This window comes from Bison bison, unplaced genomic scaffold, assembly GCF_000754665.1.
Source record: "Bison bison bison isolate TAMUID 2011002044 unplaced genomic scaffold, Bison_UMD1.0 scf7180017864355, whole genome shotgun sequence".
Lineage (NCBI taxonomy): Eukaryota > Metazoa > Chordata > Mammalia > Artiodactyla > Bovidae > Bison > Bison bison.
Genome location: NW_011494927.1, coordinates 1,100,791 through 1,121,203, shown reverse-complemented (window position 1 = coordinate 1,121,203; position 20,413 = coordinate 1,100,791). Strand labels below are relative to the sequence as shown.

The 20,413-nt window shown below is 37.6% G+C and overlaps 1 protein-coding gene across 3 annotated transcripts in view; it reads left to right on the top strand.

Moving 5' to 3' along the window:
• The window catches only part of GRIA4 (glutamate receptor, ionotropic, AMPA 4), a 673,532-nt gene that overhangs the window by 523,529 nt on the left and 129,590 nt on the right, over positions 1-20,413 (top strand). For all 3 annotated transcript variants that reach the window (XM_010855154.1, XM_010855155.1, XM_010855156.1), the window contains exon 5: positions 16,446-16,499. In XM_010855154.1, the coding sequence (XP_010853456.1) occupies positions 16,446-16,499 (54 nt within the window). The remainder of the gene's footprint in view (positions 1-16,445; positions 16,500-20,413) is intronic.

The following is a 20,413-nucleotide window of genomic DNA, read 5'->3' as shown; positions in this document are numbered from 1 at the left end:
TGGCATAGACTTGGATTACTGTGATATTGAACGGTTTGCCTTGGAAACGAACAGAGATCATTCTGTCGTTTTTGAGATTGCATCCAAGTACTGCATTTCGGACTCTTTTGTTGACCATGATGGCTACTCCATTTCTTCTGAGGGATTCCTGCCCACAGTAGTAGATATAATGGTCATCTGAGTTAAATTCACCCATTCCAGTCCATTTCAGTTCGCTGATTCCTAGAATGTCGACATTCACTCTTGCCATCTCTTGTTTGACCACTTCCAATTTGCCTTCATTCATGGACCTGACATTCGAGGTTCCTATGCAATATTGCTCTTTACAGCATCGGACCTTGCTTCTATCGCCAGTCACATCCATTATGATAGCTACTCCATTTCTTCTAAGGGATTCTTGCCCACAGTCATCTGCATTAAGTTCACCCATTCCAGTACATTTTAGTTCGCTGATCCCTAAAATGTCGATGTTCATTCTTGCCATCTCCTGTTTTACCATTTCTAATTTGCCTTGTTTCATGGACCTAACATTCCAGGTTCCTATGCAATATTGCTCTTTACAGCATTGGACTTTACTTCTATCACCAGTTATCTCCACAACTGGGTGTTGTTTTTGCTTTGGCTCTGTCTCTTCATTCTTTTCGGAGTTATTTCTTCACTGATCTTCAGTAGCATATTGAGCATGTACTGACCTGGGGAGTTCTTGTTTCAGTAGTTTAGTTATTATCATGGATAAAATGATTAACACTGAAGAGAAATAAGAAAAGTGCCGATGAAACAGCTGAAGTCTCTAATGTATGTAGAAGTTAAAGAGATGAATGAAGAGTGATGCTATAGGAAGGATATCCTTAAACAACTTATAAAACTCTAAAGAACTTCATACTATATTTTGCTCTTGGGATTTCGCATGCATGTGTGCTCAGTCACTCAGTCATGTCTGACTCTTTTGCAACCCCATGGCCTGTATCCCTCCAGTCTCCTCTGTCCATGGAATTTTGGGGGCAAGAATACAAGAATGAGTTGCCATTTCCTCTTCTGGGTTATCTTCCCGACCCAGGGATGGAACCCACGTCTCTTGTGTCTCTCTCCTTGGCAGGCAGATTCTTTACCACTGGGTCACGTGGGAAACCAATTCAGTGGAGGTTAGCATAAAGTCTCTAAAAATTCCTACAACAAAGAAACCTCTTAAGTCCTATTTAACTTAGTCTTTCCAGCAAAAGTGACCACGGCATTTTTTTCAAACACTTCTTTACGTTTCACTTCACAAAAAAATAAGGGAAAATAAAACATGTCCTAAAGCATAAGGCAAGTTTTGAATTAAGAAAAATAAAAGAGGAAAAATGTTCAGATGATAATATTTTAAATGAACATGATAAAAGAAATATAGCACATGGATATGTTACACAAGTATTTCTTGATCAGTGGTTCACAAAATCTCAACACTACAGAGTCACAGAATCAGACCTTCAGGTCGGTTGGATTTAAAGGCCATGCATTCCATGAAAATGATGTTCTCATGTTGCTTCCTACTAAGAAGAATATCTCATTTCTTGAGATCTCCTTAACTAGACATATCACCAATGAATAAATATATAACTTGAGGGAGCAGTGGGGATGGGAATAAAATTTATATTCAAACTCAGATATTTTCACATATGTATTATAGGGATATATGAAGGACTATGAAGGAACCTATATGCAGATCAAGAAGCAACAGTTAGAACTAGGCACTGAACAACACGAAGGAACATTTGATGAATTGCATATCAAATATGTTCAAGATGAAACCAAGCTGTTCAAACACTGCCTGCATAAGCAACACGGGTTTGATCCCAGGGTTGGGAAGATCCCCTGGAAGAGGGCATGGAAACCCACACCAGTATTCTTGACTGAGAAATCCTGTAGACAGAGGTGCCTGGCAGGCTACAGTCCATAGGATCACAAAGAGTTGGACAGGACTGAAGGCACTTAGCATGAGTTAGATTTGCATTAACTAACATTTACAGTCAGGTCTGGCTCAGTCTCTTGGGAGGTCTCTGGGTCCTGACACACACAAGGTTTTGTTTGAGCCTTCCAAGCAACTCTGAAAGGTATGGCCGTTTATTCTATACACGATTTCATCCCTGCTACCATCTTGTTGCAGTTTCTCCTTTGCCCTTGGACCTGGGGTATCTTTTTTTATTGGGATCCAGCATTCTCCTGTTGAAGGTTATTCAATTGCAATTTTGGAGTTGCAATTTTGGAGTTCTCCCAGAAAAAGATGAGTATATGTCTTTTTACTCTGCCATCTTTTAATTGAGCCAGATCTGCCTTTGAGTGTTTGAGTGTCTCCTATGGAGGCACAGGTCAGCAGTGGCCTGCTGCAAGGACAGGGGGTCTAGCTGCAGCAGACCTGGGAGGCTTGGCATGTGGCATAAGTCCTCTCGGAGGAGGTTGTCATTAGCCATACAATAGAGCCACCGAGCAGATGGCACACAAAATGGAGAACAATTATATCAAAGAAGTTCTTGCACTGTTGCAAAAGTTCTAGAGCCTACAGCAGATTCCCCAAACTGCGGATCTGACAAAAGGAATGAGAACCCCCAGAGTTCTCTGAAGGCCAGTGGGATTTGATTACAGAACTTCCACAGGATGGGAGAAACAGACTTTTGGAGGAAGAATCAAAACCTTGTGTGACCAGGACCCAGGAGAAAGGAGCAGTGATCCCCCCAAGAGACTGAGCCAAACTTGCCTGTGAGTGTCCAGGAATCTCTGGCTTGACTTGGGTATACAGTGGCCTGCCACAGGGTCTGGGGCATTGAATACAGCAGTCCTGGGAGCCGTGGGACATGCTGACATAAGTCCTTTTGAAGGAGGTCACCATTATCATAACTACCCCTACCATAGTTTGGCCTCGGCCAAATTGAACTGGGTTCAATTCCTGGGTTGGAAAAATACCCTGGAGGAGAGCGTGGCAACTCACTCTAGGATTCTTGCCTGGAGAAAACCCATGGACAGAGTAGCCTGGTGGGTTACAGTCCATGAGGTCGCAAAGAGTTGGACATGACTGAGCTACTAAGCACAGCACAGTACATAAGCATTTTATTCTTGTAAAGATGGACTTCTTTGAAAGAATATGATTAATATGACTTGTATATGCTTCAGAACACAAACAGACTCAAACAGTTCATTATTATTTATTTGCTTCCTCTATGTCTTTTAAGAAGATGAAAAGAATGGAAATGAAGATCCTCTAACTCACATTTTTCTGTCCCTATGAAAGTCCATAATAAATCATTGCAACCAAGTCCTTACCCTAGGCATTGTTTTCTCTTAACAACTTGGCCAAGCACACTTGTATGAAGGTAGTGCCAGTTTATATTGACATCGTTCACCTCAAGCTGTTTATTTTCCCTCATTATAAAAGAATAACATCAGAAATGTAGAGACATGATATTTAGTTTGCATCCAACATCAAATCACTCAGATTTGTTTTTGTTTTAAAAGATAGTCTTCACTTTGGCTGTGATGATGAAATTCATGAAAAAACATACCCATAATATTGTCAGTTTTACAGAATCATTAAAAAAAAAAAAAAAACTTTAGACAATGACTCTCTATGTGTAGGACACTTTACTATGGAGTATAACTTTGGTTATTTTCCACAAAGATATTTCCCTCTAGTTCTAGAGAACCAAAATCTGACCTCATGCTATGGGTACACAAGCTTAGGGTGGTGAGTGTTCAAAGGCAATGAAGCCTTTGCAACAGTTTATCTAGAACATTGGTTTGTTTGTTTGTTTTCAGCCAGGATCTGGTTCAGCAAAAATAATATTCTCTCTAGCATCATCATCCAAGTAAATAAATCTTAAGATTTCTGCTCCTTGAGCTCTCAGCTTCCAGATTATTGGGGCGCATAAAGCTCTACAAGGTCTTTTCTGCCAGGATTTATGTCACTTTCAGTTCTTTGTGGTTTTGTTAAGTCCTCACCTCTTAAAATATATATTACAAAAGTTTTATTTATTATAGATCTTTGTTAGGCAATCTAGAACTGACAGTGATTTTTTTCATGAAGACACCTAGTGCAGAATTTCCACTGGTCTCATATCTTTCTAACATTTATAAGTGCTTTTACTTTAAAATAAATTTAATAGAAATTAGAGGTTATTGACTAAAGCCACATAGAGATTGCAAGCTGAGAAACAAGAGTCAGGATGATATGTGGACTTAAAGAGATCATGTAAAATGCTTAAATAGCCACACCAGAGAAAAGTTATAGTGAATTAGCAAGAAATAAATAACAGATTGCTCAGTTCAGTTCAGTTTAGTCGCTCAGTCGTATCCAACTCTTTGCAAACCCATGAATCGCAGCATGCCAGGCCTCCCTATCCATCATCAACACAAACCATGCTGAGATTAAATAGCAGGAATCTCTAGTAAGAGTCAGTAATAGATTTCCCAAATAGTTTCCCAAATGAGTACCAACCATCCTTGATAATTATCTTTGTACAGGCTGTACCTGAAATTGCCAGAGAATAAGAGTTCTCCAGTCTGCTCAACCCATGCTAAATCACTCAGGTTCACATTACCCAATAACATGAGTAATTAAACTACTTATTTACTGATCTTTTTTATGCTCCAGTATTTCTGTTTCTTGACCTCATCTTTATGGTGATACTGTCAAGGGAAGTTCAGTTTTAGATAAACTATGGACTACATAAATTTGGTAATATAAAACATACAGGAATGCTAAATAAAATATTATAAATGCATAGCTGAATTTCCAGGAAAGTAAAGAAAATCTTTAGGAACCAAGAATGAAAGATGACTGTGCTGAAGGAAGTTGTCAGATTGGGTAGCTTGACTGAGGATTTAATGCTCACCCAAGAACAGGAATTTTGTGCTCAGTCAAGGTAATAAGTTAGATCTTAAGTCCTTTACAGAGCCAGACTGTTGAAGGGTAACACCTTAATAAAGAGAAAGAATAGGAAACAAGCTACTATTGAAGTATTTTCTGTCTTGGCCTGGGCTTAATGTGGGGAGGGAAAAATCTTTGTCAGAATTTGTCTTCACAGCTTTCTTTAGGCAGAGTACAGTTTGAATTTATAGGACATACTGTGATCTGGGAATCTGGTAACTGAGATATTATCATAAAAGTGGCCCTAAGCCTACTGATATCAACATTGCAATATCAGTTAGAAACAAAAATAAATTTGAATGGATAGTATATGGGATATTGGCTGAGAATTTCCCAGAATTGTTGAAATACAATCCTCAAAATTAGGAAACACAAAAATGCTGAACAAATTAAACAAAAATTAAAAAGTAAAAATTCAAGCTCATTGTAATGAAACTATAGAATCCTTAACACAACGAAAAAGGTCTTAGATGTAATCAAAAAGAAAAGGGATGAGCAGAGACTCCATTTCACCAATAACCATGTATGCAAAACTCTGTTTTCCAACACAGTTTATATATTCTGGATTTAAAATAAAAGGGTTGAGGAGTCATAATAGTGGAGAAGTAGGAGGATGTTGTTTTTCTTTCCCCTACAAATGCATCAAGAATACATCTACACATGGAACAATTTTCACAGAGCACCTGATAAACACTAGTAGAGGAGCTCAGACACCAAAAAGGCAAGAAAGCTCCCCATGTAAACATGTAATATGGAAGAAAGAAGAAAGGACAAAGAAGAGGAGAGGAAGTGAGATAGCACCCACACTCTTGAGGGGGTAGAAGGAGAGGAGTGAGTCCCCCATATGAGAAAGCCCCCTCAGCAGAGAAAGATGAGCTAGGATAGAAGGGAAGATTCAAGAGCTTGGAGGTGAGCACAGCACCCAGTCTTTTGTAGGCAGGGTAGAATAAGACCTACACAGAGGGTGCAAACACAGCCCTGCATATCCCAGCCGGAGCCATTTGTACCCAAGGTGGTCAGGGCCTGGGTGCTAAAAAATGGGGTTTAGAGAGCAGACCTAAGGGAAGGACTACTGTTAGCTGGGAGAAGACAGACTTAGGGAATGGGAAAGAGGAGCTCTGCAACTGAGAATGATGGGTGCTGACAAACAAAGCAAAGGGGAAGTTCTGCTCAACATCCAGGGCAGGCTCCAGTCACCATAACATCAGTCAAATAACCCTATCAAGTTAATAATGGCCAGCGTATGCTGAGGAGAGGTGGTGGACATCCATACTATAAGCAGCTCTCTCACACACACACAAACACAAAGTTAAACCCAAGCAGACTTCAATGTTCCCACATAAAAATAACACTTAAAGACTGCCTGCAGGTCTGGAATTACAAAAAGGAACCCCTGAAGCATTTAGCTTTGAAGACCAGCAGGATTTGAGGGCAAGAGACCCATAGGGCTGGGGAAAACAGATACTCAATTCTTGGAGGGCACATAGAACTTATCACAGACACTGGTACTCAGCACAAAAAGAAAATATCTCCAGATGAACTGGTGTTAGGTTAATTTATGTGAATTGGAAAGTCTCCTGGAGAGGCAGAAGTCGGCTGTAGTTCACCAGGGAGATGAGGACATTAGTAGCAGAAGCTCCAGAGAATTACTTAGGATGATATCTCCAGGAGGTTCCCATTTTGATGCCAACACCCAACCCTGCCCAACAGCCTACAGGCTCCAGTGCTGGAATGCCTTACACCAAACAACTAACAAGACAAGAAAATGTTGTGCCCATCATTAGATAGGCTGCCTAAAGTCTTACTAAGCTCACAAGCACACCAAAATGCACCTCTTGACATTTCCCTGCCTATCCATGGGACAAGACTCAACTCCACCTACAAAGGGGAAAGCATCAGCACCCCCTCCCATCAGGAAGCCAACAAAAGCCCCTGGACCGACATCACCTACCAGGGGTCGGTCACCAGAAGCAACAGAAATGGAGAAATGGAGAAAGGAGGACCACAAACAGTTAAGAAAGGAGGCCTGTGGAAAGGAGACCACAAACAGTTAAGGTGATAACAAAATGAAATGACAGAGAAATGCGTTGCTGATGAAGCAGCAAGATAAAAACCTACAAGAAACATGAAATTAAAAGGATATAGGCAATATACCAAGGAAAGAATTCAGAGTAATTACAGTAAAGACGATCCAAGATCTCAACAAAGAATGGAAGTACAGATCAAAAAGATAAAAGAAATGATTTACAAAGAAATAAAAGATTTAAAAGAGAGACAAAAAGAGATGAGTTACACAATAATAGAAATTTTAAAATGCATTATAAGGAATCAATAGTAGAATAACTGAGGCAGAAGAATAAATAAGTGAGTTAGAGGACAGAGTAGTGAAAGTAACTTCCGTGGAATAGAATAAAGAAAAAAGAATGAAAAGAAATGAGAATTATCTCAGAGGCCTCTGGGACAACATTAAATGCAACCTTCATATTATGGGGTGCCCAGAAAAAAAGGATAAAGGCCACAAAAATATCTGAAGAGACTATAGTCAAAAACTTCCCTAACATGTGAAAGGAAATAGTCACCCAAGTGCAGGAGGTGCAGAGAGTCCTATAAAAGATAAACTCAAGGATGAACATGCCAAGATTCATATTAATCAAACTATCAAAATTAAACGCAGAGAAAAATATTAAAATAACAAGAGAAAAGAAACAAATAATATAAAAGGAACACCTATAAGGTTATTAGTTTATTTTTAAGCAAAAACTCTGCAGGTCATAAGCAAGTGGTACAATATGTTTCAAATGATGAAAGGGAAAAACCTACAACAAAAAATATTCTACCCAGCAAGGCTTTCATTCAGATACTACAGAGAAATCAACAGCTTTCAATATAAGCAAAAGTATCAATAGAATAGCATTAAAACAAATCCTAAAGGAACTTCAGTAGGAAGGGAAAAAAGAAGCCACAATGAGAAACAAGAAAATTACAAATGGGAAAGCTCACTGCTAAAGGAAAAATTATATAATAAAAGTAGGAAATCACAGATATACAAATATGCTATCAAAACAAGCAATCATAAGTAAAGCAGAGTATAAATGCATGGAATGGGAATTGCACTTGAAATTAAGAAATCAGCAACTTAAAACAACCTTATTTGTATATAGACTGCTAAATCAAAACCACATGGGAAATGCAAATCCCCCCCCAAAAAAAAAAAAAACTACAATAGGTACACATGAAGAAAAACAACCCAAACACAGCATTTAAAATGGTCATCAAACCACAAGAGAAGAGAACAAAACAGAAATGGAAGGAAAAACACCTACATAAAGAAACCAAAAGCAGTTAAGGAAAGTGATAGTAGGAACATTCTTATTGACAATTACCTTAAATGTGAATGGATTAAAGGTTTCATCCAAAAGACTGAATGGATACAAAAACTAGGCTCATATATATGCTGCCTACAAAAGACCTGGAGACACATACAGACTGAAAATGGGAGGGTGGGAAAGTATTCCATGCAAATGGAACTTGAAAAAAAGCTGGAGTAGCAATACTCATAGCAGAGAGAATAGACTTACAAACTGTTGCAAAACACAAGAAAGGACACTGTGTAATGATCAATGGGCCAATCTAGGAAGAAGATATAACAATTGTAAATATATATGTGCCCAACCAAGGAGCACTTCAATAAAAAGGGCAAAACCTAATATCCATAAAAAGATAAATTGACAGTAATACAATAACAGTGGGGACTTTAGCATCCCATTTACACCAATGGATAGATCGTCCACAGAGAAAATTTAATAAGGAAACACAAGCCTTAAATGATACATTAGACCAGATAGACTTTGATATTTACAGGACATTCCATCAGAAAGCAACACTATACATTTTCTTCTCAAGTGCACATGAGACATTTTCCAGGATAGATCACATCTTGGGTCACAAATCAAGTTTAATGATCCAGCAATCGCACTGCTGGGCATACACACTGAGGAAACCAGAATTGAAAGAGACATGTGTACCCCAATGTTCATCGCAGCAATGTTTATAATAGCCAGGACATGGAAGCAACCAAGATGTCTATCAGCAGATGAGTGGATAAGAAAGCTGTGGTACATATACACAATGGAGTATTATTCAGCCATTAAAAAGAATACATTTGAATCAGTTTTAATGAAGTGGATGAAACTGGAGCCTATTATACAGAGTGAAGTAAGCCAGAAAGAAAAACACCAATACAGTATACTAACGCATATATATGGAATTTAGAAAGATGGTAACAACAACCCTGTATGTGAGATAGCAAAAGAGACACAGATGTATAGAACAGTCTTTTGTACTCTTTGGGAGAGGGAGAGGGTGGGATGATTTGGGAGAATGGCATTGAAACATGTATAATATCATATATGAAATGAGTCACCAGTCCAGGTTCGATGCACGATACTGGATGCTCAGGGCTGGTGCACTGGGACAACCCAGAGGGATAGTACGGGGAGGGAGGAGGGAGGAAGGTTCAGGATGGGGAACACATGTATACCTGTGGTGGATTCATTTTAATATATGGCAAAACCAATACAATATTGTAAAGTTTAAAAATTAAATTAAATTTAAAAAAAGAAAATTGAAATCATATCAAACATTTTTCTGACCACAACACTATAAAAATAGAAAACAATTACAGGAAAAAGGATATATATATATATATCATAGAGGCTAAATGATATGTTATTAAACAACCAATGGATCACTGAAGAAATCAACGAGGAAATTTTTAAAAATACCCGCAAATAAATGACAAAACCTATGGGACACAGCAACAGTCGTTCTACCTGGAAGTTTATTGCTATAGAATATTACCTCAGGAAACAAGAAAAATCTCAAATAAACAACCTACCTTATACCTAAAGCAACTAGATAAAAAAGAAGATCAAAAACAACAAAAACCGAAGTTACTATTAAGGTTGATGCAAAATTAATTGTGATTTTCGACCTCGAATTTTAAATCATCAAAACTAGGCTCAAATATATCTTTATTAATCAAAATAGGAACCATTACAATCAACAAATTTTTGCTAATGAGAAATAAGCTTGTTTCTTCCTGGAGCATATAAGTCCATGCTTTAAGAATCAACAAACTCTTGGAAAGAATTTTCTGCATCTGGCTGGTTGTAGAAGCTTTTTCCCTGGAAAAAAAAAAAAAGATGTCCAGATGCTTGAAGAAGTGGTAGAAGGTTGACAAAAAGTTAGGTCAATATGTCGGATGAGGCAAAAACTTGTAGCCCAATTTGTTCAACTTTTGAAGCACTGGTTGTGTGATGTGCAGTTGGGCATTGTAATGGAGAATTGCACCCATTCTGTTGATCAATGCCAGCTGTAGGCATTGGAGTTTTCAGTGTATCTCGTCTATTTGCTGAGCATGCTTCTCAGATGTAGTAGTTTCCCTGGGATTCAGAAAGTTGTAGTATATTGGACTAGCAGCAGACCACCTGTGACCATGACCATTTTAGGGGGGCATGGTTAGCTTTGTGAAGTGCTTTGGAGTTTCTTCTTGGTCCAACCACTGAGTTGGTTGTTGTCAATTGTCATAAAATCCATTTTTTGTCATACATCACAATTTGATTGAAAAATGGTTCATTGTTGTTACGTAGAATAAGAGAAGATAACACCTTAAAGCAATTTTTGTTTGTTTCTGGTCAGCTTATGAGGCACCCACTTATTGTACTTCTTCACCTTTCCAATTTGCTTCAAATGCTGAATGACCATTAAATAGTCAGCATTGAGTTCTCCAGAAACTTTTTATGTAGTAGAAAGAGGATCAGCTTTGATGATGAAGACTCTCAGTTGGTCATTGTCAACTTCCAATGGCTGGCTACTATGCTCCTCATCTTCAAGGTTCTTGTCTCCTTTGCAAAACTTCTTGAACCATCACTGCACTGTTAAGCTGGCTAGCAGTTCTTGAGCCAAATGTGTTGTTGATATTGCCACACACAGGAAAAAAAGAAGAGAAATAAAATTAGCAAAATATAAATGAAAAAGAAGAAGTTAGAACTGACACGGCAGAAATAAAAGATAATAAGAGAATACTACAAGAAACCATATGCCAATGAAATGGACCACCTGGAAGAAATGGACGAACTCTTAGAAAAGTACAACCTTCCAAGAGTGAATCAGAAATAAATAGAAAATATGAACAGACAAATCACAAGCACTGGCACTGAAACTATGATTAAAACCTTCCAACAAACAAAAGTCCAGGACCAGATGGCATCACAGGCTAATTCTATCAAGTACTAAGAGAGGAGCTAATGCTTATCCTTCTCAAACTCTTCCAAAAAATTGCAGACAAAGAAACACTCTGAAGCATATTCAAGGAGTCCACCATCATCCTGATACCAAAAGCAGACTAAGATATTACACACAAAAAAGAAAATTATAGGCCACTATCACTTATGAACATAGATACAAAAATCCTCAACAAAATACTAGCTAACCAAATCCAAAAACACATCAAAAGAATCATACATCATGATCAGGTGGGATTTATCCCAAGGATGTGAGGATTCTTTACTACACACAAATCAGTCAAAGTGATATGTCATATTAACAAATTAAAAAATGAAAGTCATATGATTATTTCAATAGATGAGGAAAAAGCTTTCAACACCCATTTATGATAAAAAAAAAAAAAAAAAAAAAAAACCTCTCCAGAAAGTGGGCATCAAGAAAACATACCTAACATAATAAAGGTTGTATATGAATAAAAACCCAGAGAAGGCAATGGCACCCCACTCCAGTACTCTTGCCTGGAGAATCCCATGGATGGAGGAGCCTGGTGGGCTACAGTCCATGGGGTCACTAAGAGTCAGACATGACTGAGCGACTTCACTTTCACTTTTCACTTTCATGACTTGGAGAAGGAAATGGCAACCCACTCCAGTGTTCTTGCCTGGAGAATCCCAGGGACAGGGGAGCAGCTGGTGGGCTGCCGTCTATGGGGTCGCACAGAGTCGGACATGACTGGAGCGACATAGCAGCAGCAGCAGCATGATAAAAACCACAGCAAACATCATTTTCAATAGTGAAAACCTGAAAGCATTCCCTCTAGGATTAGGAACAAGACAAGGATATACACTTGCACTGCTTTTATTCAACATAGTTTTGGAAGTCCTAGACATGGGAATCAGAGAGGAATAAGAAATAAAAGAAGTCTAAGTTGGAAAAGAAGAAAAAATGTCAGTTTTTGCAAATGACATGATACTATACATAGAAAAATCCTAAAGATACTACCAAAAATTACTAAATCTCATCAACGAATTTGGGGAGGTTGTAGGATGCAAAATTAATACACAGAAATGTATTTCATTTCTATACACTAACAATAAAAGATCAAAAGGAGAAATTACAATCCCATTTGTTCTTGTATTAAAAAATAAAATTAGGAACAACCTTACCAAATGAGTCAAAAGAACTATACTCAAAAAAACTGCAATATATTGATGAAATAAATAAAAAATGACACTAATAAATGTAGAGATTACCATGTTCCTGGATTTGAAGAATCAATATTGCTAAAATGACTATAGTACCCAAGGCAATATACAGATTCAATGCAATACCTATTCAATTACCAATGGCAATTTTCATAGACTTGGAGCAAAATATTCTACAATTTTTTAGTGAAACACCAAAAACATCTATTTCTGCTTTATTAACTAGGCCAAAGCCTTTGACTGTGTGGATCACAATAAACTGTGGAGAATTCTGAAAGAGATGGGAATACCAGACCACCTGATCTGCCTCTTGAGAAACTGTATGCAGGTCAGGAAGCAACAGTTAGAACTGGACATGGAACAACAGACTGGTTCCAAATAGGAAAAGGAGTACATGAAGGCTGTATATTGTCACCCTGCTTATTTAACTTATATGCAGAGTACATCATGAGAAACGCTGGGCTGGAAGAAGCACAAGCTGGAATCAAGATTGCCAGGAGAAATATCAATCACATCAGATATACAGATGACACCACCCTTATGCCAGAAAGTGAAGAAGAACTAAAGAGCCTCTTGATTAAAGTGAAAGAGGACAGTGAAAAAACTAAGAAAACTAAGATCATGGCATCTGGTCCCATCGCTTCATGGCAAATAGATAGGGAAACAGTGGAAACAGTGGCTGACTTTATTTGGGGGGCCTCCAAAATCACTGCAGATGGTGATTGCAACCATGAAATTAAAAGACACTTAACTCCTTGGAAGGAAAGTTATGACCAACCTAGACAACATATTAAAAAGCAGAGACATTACTTTGCCAACAAAGGTCTGTCTAGTCAAGGCTATGATTTTTACAGTAGTCATGTATGGATGTGAGAATTGGACTATAAAGAAAGCTGAGCAACGAAGAATTGATGCTTTTGAACTGTGGTGTTGGAAAAGACTCTTGAGCATCCCTTGGACTGCGAGGAGATCCAACCAGTCCATCCTAAAGGAGATTAGCCCTGGGTGTTCATGGAAGGACTAATATTGAAGCTGAAACTCCAATACTTTGCCCTGATGTGAAAAGCTGACTCATTTGAAAAGACCCTGATGCTGGGAAAGATTGAGGGCAAGAGGAGAAGAGGACGACAAAGGATGAGATGGTTGGATGGCATCACCAACTTGATGGACACGAGTTTGGGTAAACTCCGAGAGTTGGTGATGGACAGGGAGGCCTGTGGTGCTGTGGTTCATGGGGTCGTAAAGAGTCGGACACGACTGAGCAACTTAATTGAACTGAACTTAGAGTAATGGAAATAAAAATAAACAAATGAGACCTAATTAAACTTAAAAGGTTTTCACAGCAAAGGAAGACATAAGCAAAACGAAAAGACAACCCTCAAAGTAGGAGAAAATATTTGAAACATTGGAATAAATGACAAAGGATTAATCCTCAAAATATACAAAGAGCTTGCACAGTTGAATATCAAAAGAGAAACAGCCCAATCAAAATATGGGTGGAAGATTAAATAGAAATCTTTCAAAGAAGACATACAGGTGGCCAAAACCATATAAAAAATTGCTCAACATCACTAATTATTAGATAAATATAAATCAAAACTACAATGAGGTATCATTTCACAATGGTCTGAATGGCCATCACCAAAAAATCCACAGACAATAAATGCTGCAGAGCATATGGAGAAAAGGTAATGCTCCTACACTGTTGAAATGAAAATTGGCGCATCCACTGTGGAAAACAGTAAAGAGGCTTCTCAAAAAATTAAAACTAGAGCTACCATATAATCCAACAATCCCACTCCTGGACATATGCTCAGAGATAAACTACAATTCAAAAAGATATGTGTGCTCCAGTTTTAATTGCAGGGTTATTTACAATAGCCAGGACATGGAAACAATCTAAATGTCCATCAACAGAGGAATGAATAAATAAGATGTGGCACATATACAATGGAATACTACTCAGCCAAGAAAAAAAAAATAATGCTATTTGCAGTAACATGGATGGACCTAGAGATTGTAATACTGAGTAAAGTAAGTCAGAGGAGGGTAAATATCATATGATATTGCTTATATGTGGAATCTGAAACAAAAAAATAGTACAAATGAACATTTTTACAAAACAGAAATAAAGTGTAGAAAATAAATTTATGGTTACCTAGGCTTCCACCCAAGCAGGGGAGAGACAAATTGGGAGATTGGAATTGACATATACACACTACCATATACAAATAGTAAAGACCTACTGTGTAGCACAGGGAACTCTTCTCAATACTCTGTATTGATTTTTGTGGGAAAAGAATCTAGAGTGGATAAATATATATATATATATATATATGTATATATATATGTATAACTAATTCCCTTTGCTGTACAGCAAAAGCTAACACAACATTTTAAATCAACTATACTATATATATATTTTTTTTTTTTAATGGATTAGACTTTGCAGAAAGAGCAGGTGAGAGTTTAAAACAGAGGGGATGTATATGAGGTCAACTTGGCTCTGGTTAAAAGCCAACCAAGGATTGAAGTAGAATGTAAAGTCTCATTTAGTGTATCTTTAGCTTCCAGATGCTTTCTTTCTCAACCCTTAAATATGATAAGTTGTTTCTGGTGCTGGCCAGTTTGCAATGTGTCAATCCTGCACAAATTAAACCCAATCTCTCAGAAATAAGCTTTACACCTGCATGAAAGTGTGGTTTTGTGGAATGAATAAGAATGAAAATGAGAACCATATCATAGCTCCCTAGTTCACAAATACTATATAGAATAAGCTAGTACTTACTAATAGTAATTTTCACAAAGAATGTCTGATTAAGATTTTGCTCCAACATTTCAGGGATTATCTAAACATTTCATAAAATTGAATATTTTTAGTAATTAAACTTGTAAAACTCATATGGAAACTTTTGAAATACTGGATATAACCAATGCTTTATTCTGTAATGCTGTGAAAGCAGAAGTAGCTTTATTCTGCTATCTTGAAAACTATAATAAATAAAATAAAATAGCTTTCCTGTGTTTCATACACATCACTAGTTATAAAAAATTATTTTAGAAGATATTAAACTACCAAAAAATTCAGTTTTTTTAATGATAAAAGTATATGAAAATATATTTTATTGCTACCTTTGAAGATACCAATGAGTCTACAGAGCAGCTCATTAGTAACTGCCATTAGATTTTTCTCTAAAAAGGAATTTCAGCATTGCAAAATAAGAATTTTAATTTCTTTTTTTAAATATAAATTTATTTATTTTAATTGGAGGTTAATTAATTTACAATACTGTATTGGTTTCTAATATAGAAATAAAGTTATACTTTTTTTAAAAAATTGAATTACTTTTTCCTAAAATTCCTTATTCCTAATTTTCTAAACATTTCTAAAAACATTCATTGAAAAAATAAATATAGCATAAATAAAGGTATTTTGATGTTGTTTTATCTTTATTCTTTTTATTATAGTAAACTATTACTACATCCACAGGTGAGTGTGAATTAACTAAGTATTCACGGTATCTAAAGAGAGATACTGAACTTTAGAAAAATCTTTACTTGCTTTTCAGGAAAACAATCCAATCTACTCATAGAAAATCGTTCTCACCAGTTGAAAATATCTAACAGTCTATCATGAATTCCTGTAAATTATCAGTAAAATAAGTACATCTAAATTATTTAAACCAAAATAATCTTTCTTATGTTGAACTATTCTTTTTTAGAAATATATGCAAACTATTGGTTTGTTTCATTGTCATTCTCATTGAGGGAATTACAGCATAGTAGTTTTCTGAATAATATATAATGAAATTTTTTTGCATTTATACAGTATGATTGATTTTTTTTTTACTTAAACCACTTAATTTCTAAAGTGGCTTATGAATTTCTTTGTATTAGAATAAATCACTTTTACAAGAAAAAATTATTAACATATTATTTTCTTATCATGTTTCCATGTGAAATTATGGTGCAATAGTTAAAATTCTTCTTTTTTAAAAATATAATCATTCAGTAGAGTTAAATTTATTGCCTTGTATTTTCTTATATCTTCACAGATTGTGAGTGTTGGAAAGCACGTTAAAGGCTACCATTATATCATTGCAAACTTGGTAAGAACTCTTTATTTTCTATGTTATATAAGAATTGTTCAGACAGTCAAGATCACGTTAACCGCACCTTAAAATAATACTGTAATAAATTGTTAAACTACATTACTTATTAAGGTTTTTTACAACACATAGGATGATACGTTTATGTGTTCACAAAAAAAGGCATTAAGAAATGGAGAGTTTTATTAAAGATTGTCTGAAGGATAATAACCTAGGGGATAGTATTTCAGAAATCTTTGGAGGAATGTTCTTCCCATTAGAGGTCAAAGCAACAAGATTTTCTCCACAACTAAGAGGTAAAATTGTAAGTTTTTGAGTTAAAGAGTTATGCATCCAACTAACATATTGACATGAGCTTCCCTAGTGGCTTAGTTGTTAAGTATCTGCCTGCCAATGCAGGAGATGGGGGTCCAATCACTGAGCTGGGAAGATCCCTTGGAGAAGGAAATGGCAACCCACTCCAGTATTCCTGCCTGGGAAATCCAACGGACAGAGTTGCCTGGTGGGCTACAGTCCATGGGGTGGTAAGGAGTCATAGACATTGGCAGTTTGTGTTGTTTTTGTTTGGTTGGTTTTGTTTTGTTTTAATATAAATTTATTTATTTTAATTGGAGGCTAATTACTTTACAATATTGTAGTGGTTTTGCCATTGGAGAAGGCAATGGCACCCCACTCCAGTACTCTTGCCTGGAAAATCCCATGGACGGAGGAGCCTGGTAGGCTGCAGTTCATGGGGTCGCGAAGAGTCGGATAGACTGAGCGACTTCACTTTCACTTTTCACTTTCATGCATTGAAGAAGGAAATGGCAACCCACTCCAGTGTTCTTGCCTGGAGAATCTCAAGGATGGGGGAGCCTGGTGGGCTGCCGTCTATGGGATCACAGGAGTCGGACACGACTGAAGTGACTTAGCAGCAGCAGCAGTGGTTTTCCCATACATTGACACGGATCCACCACAGGTGTACATGTGTTTCCCATCCTGAACCCCCCTCCCACCTCCCTCCCCATACCATCCCTCTGGGTCATCCCACTGCACCAGTCCCGAGCACCCTGTATCATGCATCAAACCTGGACTGGCGATCTTTTTCACATATGATAATATACATGTTTCAATACCATTCTCCCAAATCATCCCACCCTCGCCCTCTCCTACTGAGTCCAAAAGACTGTTCTATACATCTGTGTCTCTTTTGCTGTCTCACATGTGAGGTTATCGTTACCACCTTTCTAAATTCCATATATATGCGTTACTATACTGTATTGGTGTTTTTCCTTCCAACTTATTTCACTCTGTGTAATAGGCTCCAGTTTCATCCACCTCATTAGAAATGATTCAAATATACTCTTTTTAATGTCTGAGTAATATTCCATTGTGTATATGTACCGCTGCTTTCTTATCCATTCATCTGCCGATGGACATCTAGGTTGCTTCCACGTCCTGACTATTATAAACAGTGCTGTGATAAACACTGGGGGACACATGTCTCTTTCAGTTCTGGTTTCTTCAGTGTGTGTGCCCAGCAGTGGGACTGCTGGGTCATATGGTAGTTCTATTTCCAGTTTTCTATGGAAACTCCACACTGTTCTCCATAGTGGCTGTACTAGTTTGCATTCCTACCAACAATGTAAGAGAGTTCCCTTTTCTCCACACCCTCTCCAGCATTTATTGCTTGTAGACTTTTGGATCGCAGCCATTCTGACTGGCGAAATGGTACCTCATTGTGGTTTTGATTTGCATTTCTCTGATAATGAGTGATGTCGAGCATCTTTTCATGTGTTTGTTAGCCTTCTGTATGACTTCTTTGGAGAAATGTCTGTTTAGTTCTTGGCCCATTTTTTGATTGGGTTGTTTATTTTTCTGGAATTGAGCTGCAGGAGTTGCTTGTATATTTTTGAGATTAATTCTTTGTCCATTGCTTTGTTTGCTATTATTTTCTCTCATTCTAAAGGCTATCTTTTCACCTTGCTTATAGTTTCCTTTGTTGTGCAAAAGCTTTTAAGTTTAATTAGGTAATATTTGTTTATTTTTGCTTTTATTTCCAATATTCTGGGAGGTTGATCATAGAGGATCCTGCTGATTTTTGTCAGAGAGTGTTTTGCCTATGTTTTCCTCTAGAAGTTTTATAGTTTCTAGTCTTATGTTTATATCTTTAATCCATTTTGAGTTTATTTTTGTGTATGGTGTTAGAAAGTGTTCTAGTTTCATTCTTTTACAAGTGGTTGACCAGTTTTCCCAGCATCAATTGTTAAAGAGATTGTCTTTTCTCCATTGTATATTCTTGCCTCCTTTGTCAAAGGTAAGGTGTCCATAGGTGCGTGGATTTATCTCTGGGCTTTCTATTTTGTTCCATTGATCTATATTTCTGTCTTTGTGCTAGTACCATACTGTCTTGATCACTGTAGGTTTGTAGTATAGTCTGAAGTCAGGCAGGTTGATTTCTCCAGTTCCATTCTTTTTTCTCAAGATTGCTTTGGTTAATTGAGGTTTTTTAACTTCCATACAAACTGTGAAATTATTTGTTCTAGTCCTATGAAAAATATCATTGGTAGCTTGATAGGGATTGCACTGAATCTGTAGATTACTTTGGGTAGTATACTCATTTTCACTATATTGATTCATCTGATCCATGAACATGGTATATTTTTCCATCTACTTGTGTTCTCTGATTTCTTTCATCAGTGTTTTATAGTTTTCTCTATATAGGTCTTTTGTTTCTTTAGGTAGATATATTCCTAAGTATTTTATTCTTTTCGTTGCAATGGTGAATGGAGTTGTTTCCTTAATTTCTCTTTCTGTTTTCTCATTGTTGGTGTATAGGAATGCAAGGGATTTCTGTGTGTTAATTTTAAATACTGGAACTTTACTATATGATTAGCTCTAGTAATTTTCTGGTGGAGTCTTTAGGGTTTTCTATAATAGAGGATCATGTTATCTGCAAACAGTGAGAGTTTTACTTCTTCTCTTCCAATCTGAATTTCTTTTATTTCTTTTTCTACTCTGATTGAAGTGGCCAAAACATCCAACACTATGTTGAAGAGTAGTGGTGAGAGTGGGCACCCTTGTCTTGTTCCTGACTTTAGGGGAAATGCTTTCAATTTTTTGCCATTGAGGATAATGTTTGCTGAAGGCTTGTCATATATAACTTTTATTATGTTGTGGTATGTTCCTTCTATGCTTGATTTCTGGAGGGTTTTTATCATAAATGGATGTTGAATTTTGTCAAAGGCTTTCTTTGCATCTATTGAGATAATCATATAGTTTTTTATCTTTCAATTTGTTAATGTGGTGTATTATGTTGATTGATTTGCAGATATTGAAGAATACTTGCATCAATGGGATAAAGCCCACTTGGTCATGATGTATGATCTTTTATTTTATTTTTTTATTTTTTATTTTTTTTTAGGGTGGTGGTGATGGGGAGGGGGGGGAGGACAAGAGGTAGCAGGAGAAGAGGGGATGGGCCGGCAACCTTAAGATACTTCGTCAAAACCATCGGCTGCCCGGGCCTGGTGAAGAGAGACAGGTCAAAGTCCAGGGTCTAGTGACTGGCCAAAGCCGGTGCGGGGGAGAGAAAGGTGGTCAGCACCAGACGCAGGGCTCCCTCTGCGGCTCTGAGCGCCCACGCTTGGGGCTGAGCCCCCACCACAACGTGGACACCCTCCGGCATTCACCGGGGGTCCTCCGCGTTCCAGCCAGATGTTCAGACGCCGCGGGGCCCTAAGCTCTGGAAAGGAAGCCACCCTCCCTGGCCTGAGGGTCCTGGACTGGGAGAGGGTCTGCAGTCAGGACAGTCCCGAGCGGGTCACGCCAAGAAAAGCCTGCGAGGGGGTCCGGGACTGGGCGGAGAGGCAGCGGGGCGCAGGCAGCTAGCTACCTGAGCGCCGGCGCCGCGGGGAAGGGGCGGGTTCACGCGG